Consider the following 19,239-nt stretch of genomic DNA (forward strand, 5'->3'; position numbering starts at 1 on the left):
TTTGACCATATTACACATTTTTTTATTAATGGTGTATTAGTCATTGTATTCCGGACATAAAATGATCACGTACATCAAACGGGAATTAATCACCCAAATCAGACAGTCAGCGTATAATCAAAATCTGTTTCACAAAGGTGCTTGCCAAGCGTTTTGATTAAACGGACCTAAGCTTTAACGGTTTTTCATTTTAAATCCACTTCAATGTCTAGGTCCAGATTCTTCAAAAGTAGTTTAACTTTGTCAATCCTGTATAAACTTTTCTATTTTCGTTGTATTTATATTTATATTTATTAAGGGAAAACACTTATCTTTCTATCAAAATCCGAAACTAACAAAGAATTCAACTTCGTCTCTTTCACAACTCAATTCAAATTTTAACAAAGTTTTCTTGTCAAAAATTCTGCACGGGTTCTATGCTGAATTTTAAAATCCAGAAAAAAATCCTTATTGATAAATTATGAATCACACCAAAAACAAAGTCACATACAATAACCCGTCATTAATAGATGAGAAATATGTGTAATAAACGCGGCAAAATAAGATGGACAAACATAGTTTTTATTGTCACAATTATATGAGGCCCGTCTGTCAACCGTAAGGACGTAATGTAATAAAAATAGAAATATTTGATAAAGAATTTACTTAGTAACATTTTATATATTTAATATCATAATGCCTGGCGTCCAGTGCGTAGTGCAAGTAAAGTTTTGTTTTGTTTTGTTTATTTATTTATTTATTTATTTATTTATTTATTTATTTATTTATTTATTTATCTAATTTATTTATTTAATTAATTTATTTATTTAATTTTTATTTATTTATTTATTTACTTTTTTTGAAAGTTTTTATTTATTTATTACTTGCTATTTTTTGTAGTTGATTGTATGTAGTTTTAGTTATGTAAAGATAAAGATAATTTATATTTGATATTTTCGGTTATGGAGCACTGGGAACCCGTACAATACATACACGTTCACGAACATCCGTGCATGATTTTCGGCAAAATCGGACATATAAGTTGAATCAAATAACTTTAATATTCTTCAATATAAGCTCCTTATGTACCATTGTCTACAGAGGGCATCAAAAACTACATCCATCAAGGACAAGAAATTCAAAGCCAATGACCTTGACCACTGGACCAATGACTTTGACCACTGGACCAGTGACCTTGACCACTGGACCAGTGACCTTGACCACTGAACCAGTGACCTTGACCACTGAACCAGTGACCTTAACCACTGAACCAGTGACCTTGACCATTGAACCAGTGATCTTGACCACTGAACAAGTGACATTGACCACTGGACAGTAAAGAACCCTAATTTAATATATTCTTAATAACGCTTTTTCGAGTTTTTTTTTAATGTTTGAACAGTTTGTACAAACTTCCCGCCAGTAAGGCTGTTGCAAAATGGCGGTTTTACCCAGAAGTCAGAGAAAGGACAAAGAATTGGGGCATATCTTTCTTCTCCAGTCCGCTGGTCACTTGTCGGTAATTTATTGACCATGATTCACATCCTCACGAAGTGTTAATAAAACGGTCGTAATTTTACAATTAACATCATCTATATTAAACGGTGTATGTGTAATGGCTAAACGTATGATTACCTAGCGCGCGCTTGTCGTTTTTATAGCGGTCACCGTTTGCATAGCTTTGACATAATAAAACCTGTCACTTTCCGTCACATAATTGTACTTGTTTGGCTTTAGCTTATGAAAAGGCGCATTTTGAATAATGCAGTTTGGTTGACGAAATTGACGTTTTCTCACTTAGGTTTACCGTCATGATTGAGAAATATATCCTGCGAGGAGAAAGCTTTCGCAGTTTCTTAAGCAGTTAAGATTACTTTGTTCTTTGACTACCACTTTAAAATTTTCACTAGAACCATACAGGCAACAAAACATTTTATAAAAATATACATATTCCTATAATAAAAGTGGTTTCTCCGGCTAACAAAAATCTACCAATATAGACATTATTCAATCTGATTAAAATTAGCTCAAAGTTAACGCTACGCATTAGGAACTGACGGACACCAATAGGAGATCACCCTTTCGTGATCCTTCAAATATTAACCAATCATCGGTGAGCTTTCATAAATTAGAAAGCAATGCGGTTTCCAATTTTAACCGCTTGAAAATCAATACTGAGTAGATTATAGTCACGATTTCGAGAACAAACATGGCATTGTTAATGTAGCCGGTACATGAACTGGCAAATATACATTATTTCCAGTAAATAAAAAGCCTGAAACATAAATTTGAATTTCTTTCATAGATCAGCTAAGGCACTTCAAACGGCAAAATGTAAAGAAGATAATTTAGAAATTAACTCACAGCAATAAATTAAGTTTATTTTTTCCTCTATTCTTATCTCGATTTCAGTGAAAAGCGTTGCAACACTTTTCAATTTGAGTAATTTTTCAAAATTAGAGTAATTCATTTGGAAAAATAAAGTCGACTAATCTGAAATGTGTATACATGTTTTCACTCCCATCACATCAACAAAATAAAACTCAGTGGAGTGCCTTTAATCAACATTTAATCAACATAAAGTAAATTTGTCCACAATGGAAGGGCTGTATTTAGTATCATACGTATAAACCACGAAATGATTATTTATGGTTGTTATAACACTTATAATATCCTCAACAGGTTCCTATTTCACACACAGTGTGCTAATTATAGATCAGATTATACACGCATTCTGAAAGAAAGATTATTTTAGCACCTTGCTTGCTGTTATCTTGAAACCAGTTCTTTCTTTCTTTCTTTTCTTTCTTTCTTTTCTTTCTTTCTTTCTTTCTTTCTTTCTTTCTTTCTTTCTTTCTTTCTTTCTTTCTTTCTTTGTCTTTCTTTCTTTCTTTCTGGTATTTTTTTTGACAAATATGTCCCTTCATCTTGGTGTAAATTAGAGTTTTTTATAATTTGGAACGTAGTAATGAAACTGTTTAATATTTGACGTCATTGTTATGTCATATATGAGAACACGTAATTACGAGAAACCGGTACGGAATGTGTACCGTAGATTCCGGCGATGATTTGAAATTGACCAGTTCAGCGAGAATACGTGTAATGAGAAAAAAGCTAGCTTACAGACCAAAAGTCTGGTTAATTTACGTTGCAACAATGAATAACAGCTCTAGTGTACACAAAAATACAATGTCCTCGTTAGAAGTTATCCTCAGAAAGATAGACAGACAAACGGACAGCACACACAAAATACCAGGGTATCATAAAGTGTTGATGAACAGACATTACCATGCTAGTGTCTGATATCACAATATTTATTAGGCAAGGCTAATCCTGATAAATTTTATAATATCAGTCACTTGTTTAGTTTTTTATCTATCATGTTTTAAATTTTGATATGCGTTTCTTTCTTTAAATTTCAGATGAAACAAAAACCTGTCAAGAACCTCTCGAGTTCATGCCGCGCGCAGTAATATATCAAGGTTCATATTTTAAAAAAAAAATAAGCCCAAATGTTTTTTTGTGAAATTTAAATGAAATGGACTTAAAAATCCAAAAATGTATTGGATTCAAAGTTTATATTAATTCATATCAATATTTTCAAACTAGTATAAGGTAAACTATTCCATAATCTTGATTTTATTTCGTTACGAATATTTGAACTTATATTTGACGGAAAATTGCCGCTTCGATGACACCGAACACAATAATACAAATACCCCCTGCTTAAAATAATTGTAAGGCTGTAACCTTAAATTACATATATAATAATCCGACCAAAGATCGAACATTTGACCTCCAGCACTTGGTGCCAGTGCATAGCTTCTTTTTCGGTCAAACTTTGATAAAATCAAATCATAAAGATAAGAGCAAAGTTTAATCACACAATGATTCATTTATTTATCTATTTGCGCCATTTTTTATGAAATTCTTTGCGGTTTAAATGTAATAAATTTGTCGTCTACTTTGAATGACCTGAAATGAACCGGATGTAAAATCAGTGAGGAATGGTTCGTGTGAATAAACATTGGAAAACCCACCTGCAAATATGTCATGTATGTTGTGAGACTTTGTTTACAAAATGTCAATTCTGGTACATGTAAAAGAAGGATGTTCTCAAAAAAATACTTTGAGTGTTGAAAACATTTTCCTAATGTAAACACCAGAAAATAAAGTAACCAATTTACGAGCATCTGAATATAAATTCTTTATCATTATTCTTTTCAATGTCGTCACAAAAGTAATCACCAATACAAAAAGCTCTACTAACATGCTCTGTTTCATTTCCGGACAGAAAGTGCGGTTACTCGGGTACGGTTAACTAATAAATACAGTCCTGCATTCAAGATAACGCATTGAGCATGAGTGGGTTCGAACAATGAAATGAAAATGTTTCCGAACTATATGTGACACAGCATGTTTTTGAATGTCATGCAACAGCCGAAACATTTAGAGTTGTTAACTTTTGAAGAAGAAAACAAAAACCTTGAGGGTTGTATGACGCACACTCTGATATGTTGTTTGCTTTGTAATACATTTATCTTTTAAAAGGTTTGTAAATCATATCCCGTGTTAAACTAGTTTTCCTATCCATGATTGAATGGTCTTTTCTTGGTTTATGTGATATTTTGCCGCTAAATTGGCAAGCATGTATATGGAAACATTTTAAAACTAAATATCAAAATCTTTGTGTTCAAGACAACCGTCAGAAAAAATAGCGAAAATTACAGACTCGGTACAATTAAAACTGTTACTTCGAGATATCAAAGATACGATAAATTATGGTCTTTACAACGACCCCCCCCCCCCGCCGCTTCCTCCCTCCCCTCCCTCCAGCACCATTTTAAGATATCTGAAAAGAGTAGGTCATTCTCGTGAGCAAGGGAATAAAAGATATATGGAAATATATGAAAATATATGAAAATCGCAAATTTACTTTTTACCGCGTCTGCTAATTAGATGCTGTGGAAAATATAACCTTTCTCAAGCTCTTTAGCATCGCCTGAAGCGGTGTTCAACCGTCAGCATTAAAAGTAGTAGGAACATAGATACCAAATATACAAACACTGATATGATTAATCTTAAAATAAAATAAATGCTACCAATGTTTGTTCATCCTTTGTTCGAATTATGCCATTTTACTTTTCTTTCAAAGGTTGTTGACTTAACGTAACGGCGGGTTTTACCGTTCTCAGATTGGCTATTAAATATGAAAACAATGTATGACTTTTCTCTAAAATATGGGCTTGAATATCACAACATATCTGTCTGATTTGAAAATAAAGTAAACAATTTTACATATCTTATGAGTTAATGACCGAAACAGCTGTTGCTTTGTTGAAATTGAAAGCAGGGAACTGAGAAAACGAAATTACGACGTCATCGTAAAGTCATTGATCCAACATACATAAAGTCATGAATTGTTATCATTAAAAGCTAAAAAATGAAAACGAAAACGCTTCGTCATTTGTCTTAAGAAATTATGTGTTGAAATACTTGTTTATAATTATGTAAGCATATCAGAATAATATTCCACAACTTTCAGATATGGCACTCGGTGAATAAGTGCTCGATTAAGTGACTCTTATCTTCGTATCTCTATATATACTGACCCATTGAACATGATCATCCGAGATTACAACGATTTTTTATTTTTCTATTTCCTTTATTACTTAGCTTATTCCTCGACCGCGGGCGGTCATTATTTTACAGCAGAAGAAAAATGATACCAATTTTTATTTTTTGTGCCGCGGCATTTCTCGGCGGTGCAAACGCAAATGGTATGTAGTTTTTGATACTATCAAACTTATCTTATATAATAATTTATTTTTTATGTTTTTAAATTAAACATTTGCCGTTTGTTTAAAATGAACGATATATATCTATCATGACGTTTTTTTGTAATGCTTTTAGAATACGGGTCAAGATAACTTTAAGAATTCCGTGTTTAACTTTTAAGCAAAAAAGTTAAGATAAAAGAAGTGTACAAATTTGGTATGCTTTGGATACGAAAAATTGTTTGTTGTTTTTTCTTTTCTTTCTTTTTTTTTTGTTTCTATTTTTTGTTATTTTTTGTGTGCATAAAACATGATAATTTGCTTTTAATTACTTCGATAAAGGCATTGAAACTTTTGCATCAAAAGCTAAAGCTCAAGATACTTTTAGCAATACAAAAACAAATAAACAAACAAAAAACAAGCAAATCGGTTTAGATTTAGATCATCAGTAATTTTCTGAACCTAATGCTTTTACAGTGTACTTATTTTTTGAAAGTGTTGTAGTGTATAGAGCTATAAATTTGCTTGCTGTAGTATATTTAATGATTGTTTGAATTTTGAGCCACAGATTTATAAAATATCTGCCTGTCTGAAAGAAATAAGATTGTACAAGTTCTAAAGAGTCAATGGCGCGCATTCACGAAATCATTGCAAAAATTGCTTAAAGACCTACTTAAAAAGCAGCATATTATTTTGTTGATATCTATATATAGCAGATAATGAATTGTTTCAGAACACACTATTGCTTTTTCCTCACATTGATGTCCATATATTTTCACTTTAAACCTAATCACCATATATATTTAAATAAATAGTCAAAAATTAATATCCAAACAAAACATTTCTATTATTTTATCAATATTTTAAATATTTATGAAAAATGTGCAATTTGTAGACCAATCCATTTAATGCAAGGATTAAATCATACAAAACATTAGAATTGTCTTCATAATTAGGAGTAAATGCAGAGGGTTTTTGACCTCCTTGTCATTTTTGGACGGGAGGGCTTTTATCCTGGGAAGTTTTTGTCCTTTTCCCCATTTATGAAATTAAGTTTTAGATAAATGTCTGGTGCTCCTATTTTAACCTGTTTCATACGAATTTTTGAACTACTACAAATATTTGGACAAGTCGTGATCTGTTGCGTTTGTAAAGAGAACTTATTTAGATAAGCATGTCCTAATTTGAGATCAGACTTTGCTGTGTACTGTACAATGTTGGTATTATGTAGTGCCTTATTTATAGAAAGGTCAGAGACCAACTTACATATGGGGAATGTTGTAGCTTATTTCGTTACATATATATAGCCGCCCAACCCCATTGCACTGTGCATCTTAGCCGATTGTATAATCGGTTGTTATTTTATATAACTCGAATCGCTTTGCGAGGTTTATATTGCAAACAACATTTTACGCAGCCATTATGAGTCATATAACGTTTAAAAATGAATAGTAAATGTATAATATTTCATGAATTTGCTTTCCTGCAAAAAAAAACAGAATAATGAATTCGTAATATTTACTGCATTCATGAATTTGCTTTCCTTGTTTAAAATGAAACGTCACCTTTACAGCCGTTTAATATATAGAAAATATAATTGTCAAGACTATCCAATAAGAATCGACGTTACAGATGTGTATGATTATAAATAGCCATTTAGCCTCAAAAATGTCTTTGTACTGCACACTTATGCAATAAAAATAGCTCATACATTAGCAGTAGTTGTATATAAAGATTCAGACCTAATAAATGGCCAATGAAAATCGTCGTTTCAAACGTGAAGCCTATATTAACAAAATATATATATCTAGACAGAAAAACTTCTGTCCCTCTCGTGCATATTATATTTATATTTGACACTTTATATGTTATCTACCTATACTGATCTATTCGGTTCAAACACGGAGGTGGTGATGGTAGTTTTCACTTTGAATCATGGCAGTATGTCATTTAAATTTACCAGAGCACTGTTCAGCCACCACCTCGTCCCTGAACAGTCAAGCATTTTTCTGTATTAGTTGACTTCACTTTCGGAAGTGACCTGTACCGTTCGGAAATCGAACCCGGGTCACCCGAATCACAGTTCAACTTTCAGTTAAATCTCAAATTTCATAAAATTAAATATAGGCTCGGCAATCTTCAAAGAGATATCCTATACAGAACAAATATAGAACATATGACTCTAAATCAATCATTGCAAACTCTGTTCGGAAGAGTCTGTTCATCCGAGACCATAAAAATGGCAATATCTCTCATAGTCCTCGAGCACGGACATAGACACCTACCGATACTTAACTTATCAGTCTACTCCGGCGAATTCATTTCTGAAAGTGCTAGTGAAAGCGCAATATATTTATTTGAAGGTGACGAAAAATATCATATTGTATCCATCTTTCTGAAACAATTTTCATCAGTAAAATGACAAACTGAAAAAATGGTACAATTTCATCTGTCTAAAGTTCGTTTGACCGTTCCATCATTTATTATATTATTTATATTTTATTGGTGTCTTCCAGTCATCCTAATTAAATGTTTAATTAATACACCAGACAAGACGGTATGCATCTTATTAATATAATTTATATATAGTCCAATGTCCTAATTATGAATGTAATGACTGTGAGACATGCATGCAATCTACATTTATGGCGACGAAAAGTGGGTCAGCCACACTTAAGACGTTAAATCTTTGACAGCAACAATGAAACCTTCCATCTGTCAGCCCTAGACTGTGTCTCTTTCTTTCCTTAATCTAGGTCTTAAACATAAAAAATGTGGAGAAGCACTGCACAGATGTATGCAATTTCCTCACCCTGTGCGCACCTGTTCTATGATTGGTTGATATTCAAATTTTGAGATTTGAAATCGACCAATAGAGTTCTATTGAACCAGCAAGCATTTTATCCTTAGGGAGGTTGTTAAAAAATATATAATAAGTAAACTAAGTAAATGAGTGTGGTTTGTTGAAAATATATAGATCTATATATTATAAATAAATTAAGTAATTGATTTGTCTGTTTTCAGTGTGCACGTCGTACTATCATGGCCAGTGCTACGATATGTTTAGTGGTTTGAACGGAGCTTGCTCTCCAGGTCATGTGTACACTCTCAACTACTGCGGTGTATTCCAATTATGTTGCTACTATCAAAGTTCACATCACGTGACCTCTTCTCCACTGACGTCAGCACCACATCATACGCCTGCTCCTACGTCACATTTTGGCGGGTAAAATTCAATTTAACTCCCCATACCTCATACACATAATCTGATTTTAAAATTACATTTGTATGCAACATTTGTTACTGAGATTTTTAATTACATGCATTAAAAGCGAGTTTAAGTTGTTTGAGAAAAGATTTATGGCATGGTCTACTTCTGTAAATTACCTTCTAGCAGAAGAAATGAGAACGGAATTATGTTTGTACTTTGATGACATTTTTGTTGTCTTTTAACTATAAGAGAATTCACAGATATAAAAATTCTTCGTTATAAAGGGAGTTAGAAATAACCCTGAGACTCATTAAACATTTCATTAAAAGTTTGGAGAAAATAAATAGGATGAAATAGTTATGAAGCGTAAAAATCTTTGCTTTTCTTTAGTCAGTATATCTTTCCGTCGCAAACGACATTACACATTTAGTGTGGGAATCCATTTTAGGTCTCCTGGAAGTGGACAATGCGGTTCAACCGCTGTTGGCTCAACCGCCCATAAAATTGTCGGAGGTAGCATAGCACAACATGGGGAATTCCCTTGGCAGGTATGTACATGATAATAAAATGTGTTTAATAATCTGAAATGAGGCAAAGCCTATAAACGTGGAAGTCGGTTAAAAAATCGATCATTTTTCCGTTTTAAAGGTGTAATTCGGTATTTCATGCACCTCTTCTGTTTTCACTCGGAATACTGGACGATATTTTTTTATCCGAAAAGTTGCGATTGTTCGTTATCAGAATACCCAACCTATTATCATTGAATTACATTGAAAATGGCGGCGCCCGACTAGAACTGACACTGAAAATGTCAGTGATAGGTATAGAATTCTATACATTCTTTAATTGTTTTTATTTGATTTTCTTTTAAATATATACACGTGTAGTCTATAACCGGGCAAGCGAAAGCTCGGGCCCGTTTTGAAATCCCTGTCATTACTTGTTCCAATAATGACGAAAAGCAGTATGATTAAAAACAACATTTTTTGTCCACTTAGCTGCGCCTTAAAATTAATCAGCATGCAATCTTACTTATTGCTCACCACGCTATATTTCATAAATGGACTTGTTCTTCTTTTGATCTCGGCAAAACCATTTATCATTTTTAGGGTATAAATCAAATTAAGTAATTAAGTATAGCAAACAGTGCAGACCATGATAAAACGACACGGATGTGAGGGCTGATCATGGTCTACATTGGTCGTTTGGGGTGTTGAACATTTTACAATACGAGTTTTCCATAGTAACGGATAGGCTTTAAGGTTGATTTGTAGTTCTATTATGCGATACCATAACATAAACAGTTTTCTGTATTCTGTCCATTCGTTTACATGAATCTGCAGCAGATGACATTCAATAACAAAACAACAAATTTAAATCTTACATCTTTTTTTAACCTGTAGGTGTCGCTTAGATATTTTGGCCAGCACGTGTGTGGTGGAACTTTGGTTGGAGACCAGTGGGTGATGACGGCCGCTCATTGCTTTGAAGAGTAAGTTTGAAAATGTTACAATAAGCACGATTTTATGGTGGCTGATTTGGTACACTTTGCACGTTGCGTTGTCAATAGCTTACGAATAGTATCTAGATGGTATAACAAATGTTCATGCCATTATAACTTCAGTTTAACTGTTATGTCTCATAAACGCACTTTATGCCCCAGAAACCAATATTTTGCCTTCTTTTCTACAAATATGATTATCGTGTTCAAATAATGTTTTAAGAGAATACAAAATATGCTTATAACTTCCAGAAATTGGCACTGAATATGAATTTATTTGTCGTGCAAAATGTAGCCAAAATGTGAATAAAGTAGTACTTTGACTTCCATGTAAAATACAAAATCACTATGACTGTACCAATTGCCAAAAAAAACAACAAAAAAAAAAAAAAAACTAAATATTTTAATTTTTTTAAAATTATATCAGGACACTAAAAGTAGAAAAGTTTTTGTGTAAATAAAGTTAAAGCATTTCTAGGGCATAATGTACATTAAGACCATGTCATTCTCGATGTTCCCATTAACTAAACAAAAGAAAATAAGAATATAAGTATCACTGTATGTTTTCTTACTTCATTAAATTCTCTTCCATACAACATATAACAACGATACAAAGACATGTTTTAACTTAACAGATTAATAAAATTTTTGTTTTTCTAGACTTCAACACCATGCCAGCCAATGGACTGTGGCTGTAGGTGTACAAGATCAGAGATCTATTTACACGAGCAATATCGTGCACGTGTCTGCAATCTACCCACATGAGCGCTTCAATCAACAATCTAACTACAACGATATAGCGCTAATGAAGCTCAGCAAAAGAATAGACCTTTCCGGACGGTAGGTATCTCTGAAATATGTAATAGTGGTCTGAAACAAACCTGTGATAACTTCTGTTTAGGTTAAACATATCTTAGCCACGCCATGACAAAACCAACATAATGGGTTTGTGACCAGCATGGATCCAGACCAGCCTGCGCATCCGTGCAGTCTGATCAGGATCCATGATGTTCGCTTACAAACCCTATTGCAAGGAGAGAAACTGATGGCGAACAGCATGTATTCTGATCAGACTGCGCGGATGCGCAGGTTGGTCTGGATCCATGCTGGTCGCAAACCCATTATGTTGGTTTTGTCCTGGCGTGACTCATTTATTTAAACTCGATGACCTGACAAGTTCTTGTAATTTATATAAATCACTTAAGAGTACGCTTCGAGGAACCAACCTGTACTTGTTTCATGTGAGGAAACATAGTCGTGACATGAGCAGGGCTCAAATCCATGATCCCTGGGTTGAGAGACGGACACCCTATAAAATAGCTGAATTTGCTTTTAAAAGAGCATGCACAAAACCCATTTGAATCTAATATATACTAATTCATGTAAATACGTTCGTCCTTCTATTTGAAAGACCTTGGTTCGAGTGAGACTAAAAAAGTATTGAAGCACCAAACTAAATACCGTAAATTTACGGTATTTACCGGACAAGGCGCTTGAATGATAAAATGCTAAGATCTTTCCTTTACTCAATAGAATAAACTTCAAAAGGTCTAATTCATCTTTTCACACCGATTTATGTATGATGATGAATGAAAAATGTAATAAAACGCGAAAAAATATATATATTTGTCTAGTTTGTGATCATGATTTCTGCAATCGTCTAGTGGTACTGCTCCAGTCCTGTATTGAGTTAAATCCAATGCGTTTAATATAAAGAGTATGTGTATGATTCTTTTATTATTTAGAAAAGCATCTTCATAATGTTCATTGTTTCCTCAGATATGCTAGAGCAGCCTGTCTCCCCCAATCTAGTGACACGTTCTCCGCTGATATATGCACGGTCTCCGGTTGGGGAGCCACCCGTTACGGTAAGCATTCAACTTGTGTTTCTATAAAACTAATTAATTGCTCATACATTTTGACATTGTTCCATTCGTATCATATTTGTCAGATATCAAAAATAATTGTTTTCCTGAATTCTGTTTTGTCAAAGATTTTTATTTGATTTAAAAATTTACTGTAGTAGTAACCTTTATTTATAAAGTCTTTCGACATAATAATTCAACACTAATTTTTATAGTAACTCGTACATTCATGTATGTCACGTTGAGGATCGAAGTCTCTTCCCTTTTTCTGCGTTTACAACATTACATCTACAAGATATTATAGGCTTTTTCTGTTTGTAAATAAGTGTTACATTGGAAAATGTTATGAATTTACAGATAATGTTTGTACACCCGTTTGTAACGATTTAAAGATAAATTGACAAAATTAATATAATTATTCACGTTTTCGTCTATAAACAATCTCATTAAAATCAGATCATCGTTTTTGCTCCGTTACTCTTCGCTACGAGCGTAGGGTAGTGAAGCGACAGTTAGGATATGATTTTAATGAGATTGGTCTATAAATAGATAAGTTGTTGTCTATAAATAGATTTTTTGTCTATAAATAGATCCTGATGGACGTGCACCAATCACCAACCAATTAGAATACGTTAATCTAAGAACCATTTCAAACAACGACTGCAAGTATTATCTCGGATATAACAATGTCCACACTTCAAATATTTGCGCTGGAGTGACATCTACCGGCGGGAAAGATGCTTGTCAAGTAAGGACACTATATTTGTTTGCGTTTTAAGTAGGCTGAAGACCACTAGATATTGTATCGATATCTCAAGTCACAAATATCAAATGTTAACATGGATTTATGTTTCATCATTGAAATTCATTTACGCCCAGGGCCGGGTCACATGTTTTTGTACTAAAAGTATTTTTAAAAGTTGTTAACTATGGAACTTTTGTAACAGATTGACATGCAAATAAAAGCATGAAACTGAAGAAATGGCTCAAACGGTGATTCTGTTACATACATCTTATAAATGTTCGCTGGTTGTTTCCAAATGCCTCACAAAAAAGGCTTGAACAATATTAAAGGCACGTTATTTGTCATAAAAGTGGTAAAAATATAATCAAAGTAGTATTTTGACCGTACACAATACTTATTCACTATAACTGTACTTATTGTCAAACTGTAAAAGAAGAAAAATAGAAGGTTCAATTTACTAGCCAATGATTACATTTTGGAAACTATGAAAGAACACAAAAAATCTTTTGAGAAATGAAATATAAGCATTTCTGCGGTTTAATAGGCCTTTAACACAATATTCCTGTCTGAAGTATGTAGATAAATATCATAAACTAATTTGTGATTTTTATTTTGATTCAGGGAGATTCCGGTGGCCCGCTTGTCTGTAAGCGTCATGGTGTCTGGGAGCTTGCTGGTGTGGTCTCGTGGGGTGATGGTTGCGGCAAGGCTCGTCGTCCCGGCGTTTACACGCGAGTGACGTCATATCTAAGCTGGATCAACAACAAAATGAGCATGTACGGTTGAGTGTTTCTGAAATATTTGCCGTGTGTTTGAATGAAATGTTATTCTACTAAATAATTGTACGAAACTATAGCATTGCTGTGTTGTTGTTGTTGTTTGTTTTTTTTATCCATTTAGAGTTGTGAGAAAAATTTGAATGTATACCACGTAATTAAGTGGCATAGGTGTAACATAACTGGTAATTAAATAATTGCTTAATTTTATATTTAAAAGCGTTTTTTATTGTCTTTAACAAGCCCTTTTAGAACTCTAATTATTAAAAAATTGATTGACCATAAACGTTTCAGATGTCATTTACAAGGTACTCGTTATTTTATTAATTTGGTAAAAATTTTAAATTATTAAGCATTTTCAAAGAATTTGACATTTAAAACATATTAAATTGTTTAGATTACATATTAACAAATTTTCTTTAAAGGCACATTATGCCTCAGAAATTCAAATACATGTATATATAATTATTTAGAAATGTCAAACATTTAATAAACTTTTAATAATTGAATTAGGGTATGTTAGATGTTTCATAGCTGAAGAAAGTAGCGCTGATTGGGCAGTAATGTGTCGTTAATGTAGCAAAATGTAAACAATGCAGTATTTTGACTTCCATACCGAATATGTATTCCCTGTAATTATACCAATTGCCAACAAAGCAAAAGGGGCAAACATAATTCATCAATTTTGGCAAATTAGATTTTTTTTAGAACAAGAGATCAAAAAATAAAAAGTTTTTGAGAAATGAAAATTATAGCATTTCTGTGGCATTAAGGGCCTTTAATTTGTTTGAAATCGGAAAATGATAGAATTATTTACTAGCCTAACAATTTACTGCTGTTTCCAGGGTGTATCGTACTTGTTACAGTAATACTACTTTAATTACAAAGTTTTAACATGTCAAAGAAATGATCTGGTGAAAATATTGCGACAACCGATCTCGAGTAATCTCCCCTTTCTAGGTTTTTATACTCACAGTAACAGGTGTTACGCGATGTGTGGCAAAATGTAAAATGCTGTCTCGTCCGTTCTTTATCTCAGTGGGATTTAATAAATAAAACCCTCTGGCCGGTTAACACCGCTTTAGCCGGTGCTAGGGAGGATGTTAGAGATAATAGAGTTTTTGCTATCAATTATGAACATAGTCTACATAAAACAGAGGGGTTTGTATTTGCTCTTGAGGGATAACCTCTTTCGTGAATTGTACGTGGTATTTTAGTGGGGTCATTCTGTAAACGAAAGTCAAGCATTTCATATAAGCAGCTACATGAAACATGAATCACACCAAGAAATATGAATGATGTAAAAGTAAACAAGTCTGTTTTCAATGAAATGCATGCAAACATATAACCACGAATATATAATAAGATCAACTGAGCACTCGAGAGTCGACGAGTAATGCACTTTCATTTGATAAAAAAGGTGTATTTATGCTCTAATTCGTTACACTCAAACGAACATAAAGCATTCACATTCTTTAATAGTACACCTTTAAAATAATAAACAACACAACTCAGAGTTTAAAATAGCCAAAGGGAGTATTTGTAAGCCGTCCCCACTAACCGTTTATTTTCCCATCCAGCAAAGACAAAATTCTGGATATAAATCTACATAACAACTTTTTGTTAAGACAAAAGTCAAAAAAAAAACGTTCCATATTACTTATAGTAATAACATTTCTAAGCATGTGTTCAACTGTTAAAACTATGCCAAATACTTCGTGTAAAAAGTAAAGAAATATTAAACTTTCCAATATAACTGAATAAGAGAGTTTTGTAAAAACAGAAGTTTTTGAAAATGTTCGAAAAATCAGGTTGCTGCGAGCGGGATACCCAACCCTACTCCAACGTTGGGGGGGGGGGGGGGTATTGTTGAAGGATGAATCCAGGCTCAAGAACCAGCGGCTCCTTCGAACATACAGTAGAACTTCTATGAGTCGAACTTCGATTAGTCGATTTTCTCGATGTGTCGAAGAAAAATTAAAGTCCCGACTTTTCCCCCTATATATTCCTTATAGAAACCTATTTATGAGTCGAGATTTTATGTGTCGAATTTTTCGATGTGTCGAAGTTTTTTCGTGGTCCGTATTAAGTAAATCTAGTGCAATTTACCACAAATAAGTCGAAGTTGTTCGATTATTTTGACACCGTCGATCTTTAGACATTTTTCACACCTTATCTGTCTGCGAAGACGATTTCCAATCAATTTGTGTGGCAGGTGTTAATTATACAGCCGTGTGTTCAAACAGCCTTTGTTTGCGATAAAATGTGTGATAAAATGCTTTAATCGTTTCTATTTTAATTGCCGTAGTGGTATTTGAAAGTAAACAGTAAGAACTACTTTCATTTGATTACATCCTTGATCCGGTGTCACGTGAGAATAACACGCGAAATTTATACTATAAGTTGGTTAAGTTATCGCCCTTTCGTATTGTTACGCCTTTTGTAACTCTATTGTATACGTCAACGGGTAGTCCAAATAATAAAAAAAACGTTATTTAACATGCTATATTTATCATTGTAAAATGTGAATATCAGATTAATGAGGAAAAAACAAGAAATAGGTTTCATTATAGACTAGTCACGGGTCGAAATTTTGTCATGAAATTGAGAGCGATTCATGAGTCGAAGTCCCGATGTGTCGAAGTTTTTACGCAAGTCCCTTCAACTTCGACTTACCGAAGTTCTACTGTATTTGACATAAAATCCAAATTTAGCGGTCTAAAATTTTATGTCATAATAGAACAAGAGGGCCATGATGGCCCTGAGGTCGCTCACCTGTATATAGCCCCCCCCCCCCGGGCCAATTTTTACCCAAGGGCTTTTATTTGTTTATTTGAACAGACTTGGTAGACAGCCATAAGAAGATGTTTCATGCTAAACATCTAAGTTCTAATTCATTGGGTTTTTTTTTAAAAAGAAGATTTTTTAAGTTTTTACTATACACATATAGTTAAAAACAATGACACCCCTGGGGCAGGGCCAGTTTTGACCCCAGGGCTTTTATTTGAACAAACTTTGTAGATATTTACTTAAAGATGTTTCATGCTTAATATCTAAACTCTAGCTATTTGGGTTTTTTCAAAGAAGATTTATAAGATTTTGCTATACACATATAAGGAAAATCAATGACCCCCGGGGCGGGGCCAATTTTGACCCAAGGGTTTTTATTTGAACATACTTGATAGACACCCATTAGAAGATGTTTCATGCTAAATATCTTAGCTCTAGCTCTTTGGGTTCTTTAAAAGAAGATTTTTTAAGTTTTTACTATATGCATATGGGGAAAATCAATGACCCCCTGGGGCGTGGCCAATTTTGACCGCAGGGCTTTTATTTGAACAAACTTGGTAGACATTCACTAGAAGATGTTTCATGCCAAATATCTAAGCTCTAGCTTTTACGGTTCTTTAAAAGAGATTTTTTAAGTTTTTACTATATGCATATAGGGAAAATCAATAACCCCCTGGGGCAGGGCCAATTTTGACCCCAGGGCTTTTATTTGAACAAACTTGGTAGACACCCATTAGAAGATGTTTCATGCTAAATATCTTAGCTCTAGCTCTTTGGGTTCTTTAAAAGAAGATTTTTTAAGTTTTTACTATATGCATATAGGGAAAATCAATGACCCCTTGGGGCGGAGCCAATTTTGACCCCAGGGCTTTTATTTGAACAAACTTGGTAGACATTCACTAGAAGATGTTTCATGCCAAATATCTAAGCTCTAGCTTTTACGGTTCTTTAAAAGAAGATTTTTAAGTTTTTACTTGCATATAGGGAAAATCTATGACCCCCTGGGGCAGGGCCAATTTTGACCTCAGGGCTTTTATTTGAACAAACTTGGTAGACACTCATTAGAAGATGTTTCATGCTAAATATCTTAGCTCTAGCTCTTTGGGTTCTTTAAAAGAAGATTTTTTAAGTTTTTACTATATGCATATAGGGAAAATCAATGACCCCCTGGGCGGGGCCAATTTTGACCGCAGGGCTTTTATTTGAACAAACTTGGTAGACATGCACTAGAAGATGTTTCATGCCAAATATCTTAGCTCTAGCTCTTACAGTTCTTTAAAAGAAGATTTTTTAAGTTTTTACTATATGCATATAGGGAAAATCTATGACCCCCTGGGGCAGAGCCAATTTTGTTCCCAGGGCCTTTATTTGAACAAACTTGGTAGACACTCACTAGAAGATGTTTCATGCCAAATATCTTAGCTCTAGCTCTTTGGGTTCTTTAAAAGAAGATTTTTTAAGTTTTCACTATATGCATATAGGGAAAATCAATGACCCCCTGGGGCGGAGCCAATTTTGACCCCAGGGCTTTTATTTGACGGACGGACGGACGACGGACGGACGCCGGACGAAAAGCGATCACAAAAGCTCACCCTGTCACTTTGTGACAGGTGAGCTAAAAAGGAAACGAATTTTGAAAATTATAAATAGGCAAAGACACAGATAATTTCTCCCTGAAATAAACTCATTTCATGTACATAATTATATTATATTTATAGTACAACAACGATAGCAATGTCCCCAAAGAAAGATTTCGCAATAAATTTAACCTTTCTACAGCAAAACCCTCATTAATAACCATAACTTTGTTGAATTCTTGCTCAACTTTGAATATTGGTCATCTGGCGTAAATAGGCATCAGAGACCAAATATGAAAAAGTTATCACTATAAGTATAATGTTTTCATCGCAAATATCTTGAAAATTTGAAGGCAATGTTTCTAGGTCAAGGTCATCTAGGGTAAAAAACTAGGTGGCACAGACCAAATATGGAAAAAAACATTATTTACATTTGCACTATTTAAGTTGCTGATATGACGTTTTGATATCAGTTTAGGATTAAGACTTTATATCTGCTTTGCATTTATAGTTATATCTTAACATTGATTGTTGCTTTGTCGAGCTTTTATAAAAACTTAAACGCAACTTACACGTCAACTCAATATATGTATTTATTATCGGAATCATACACCGTAACTTAGTATTTCCTTATAAGGAAGAAATCGGAAGTTATGTTTTTGGCGGCACTAGTGCACGAGGTTCTTGTAATTAGTAAAGCGGGCATTCGAGGTTTATTTGTCAAGCCGTATAGATGTGAAATTTCCGAAAATACAGCAAATAGAAAATCAATCTTGAAAACTTATTTCCAGTCCCGTTATTTTAAAAACCTCAGTTGAGTCCCTTTAACTTTGATAAATGAAAACACCAGATGTGCGCGATCATAAGTATTTGAAGAGTCGCCACCATCTGCCGTCAACAACACAATAACATACTCATAACAATTGTCCGTCACAGAAAAGCGCAGTCAAAAAACGTAGCTTATATGACGTTTTTGTTAAGACGTTGAAGGAATGGTGGATCCAGGAATCTGGAGCGT

The 19,239-nt window shown here is 33.6% G+C and overlaps 1 protein-coding gene across 1 annotated transcript; it reads left to right on the forward strand.

Annotated features, from left to right (window-relative positions):
• Positions 1 to 5,599: 5,599 nt before the first annotated feature.
• Positions 5,600 to 13,933, forward strand: LOC132752059 (tryptase-2-like). The gene is made up of 8 exons (XM_060742331.1): positions 5,600 to 5,759; positions 8,781 to 8,982; positions 9,416 to 9,515; positions 10,371 to 10,459; positions 11,129 to 11,308; positions 12,248 to 12,336; positions 12,924 to 13,081; positions 13,700 to 13,933. The coding sequence occupies exons 1-8, from the start codon at positions 5,702 to 5,704 to the stop codon at positions 13,862 to 13,864; spliced, it is 1,041 nt and encodes a 346-aa protein (XP_060598314.1). The 5' UTR covers positions 5,600 to 5,701; the 3' UTR covers positions 13,865 to 13,933.
• The last annotated feature ends 5,306 nt before the right edge of the window (positions 13,934 to 19,239 follow it).

Source organism: Ruditapes philippinarum, unplaced genomic scaffold (assembly GCF_026571515.1).
Source record: "Ruditapes philippinarum isolate M1 unplaced genomic scaffold, ASM2657151v2 ctg7024_1_1_1_1, whole genome shotgun sequence".
NCBI classification, from domain to species: domain Eukaryota; kingdom Metazoa; phylum Mollusca; class Bivalvia; order Venerida; family Veneridae; genus Ruditapes; species Ruditapes philippinarum.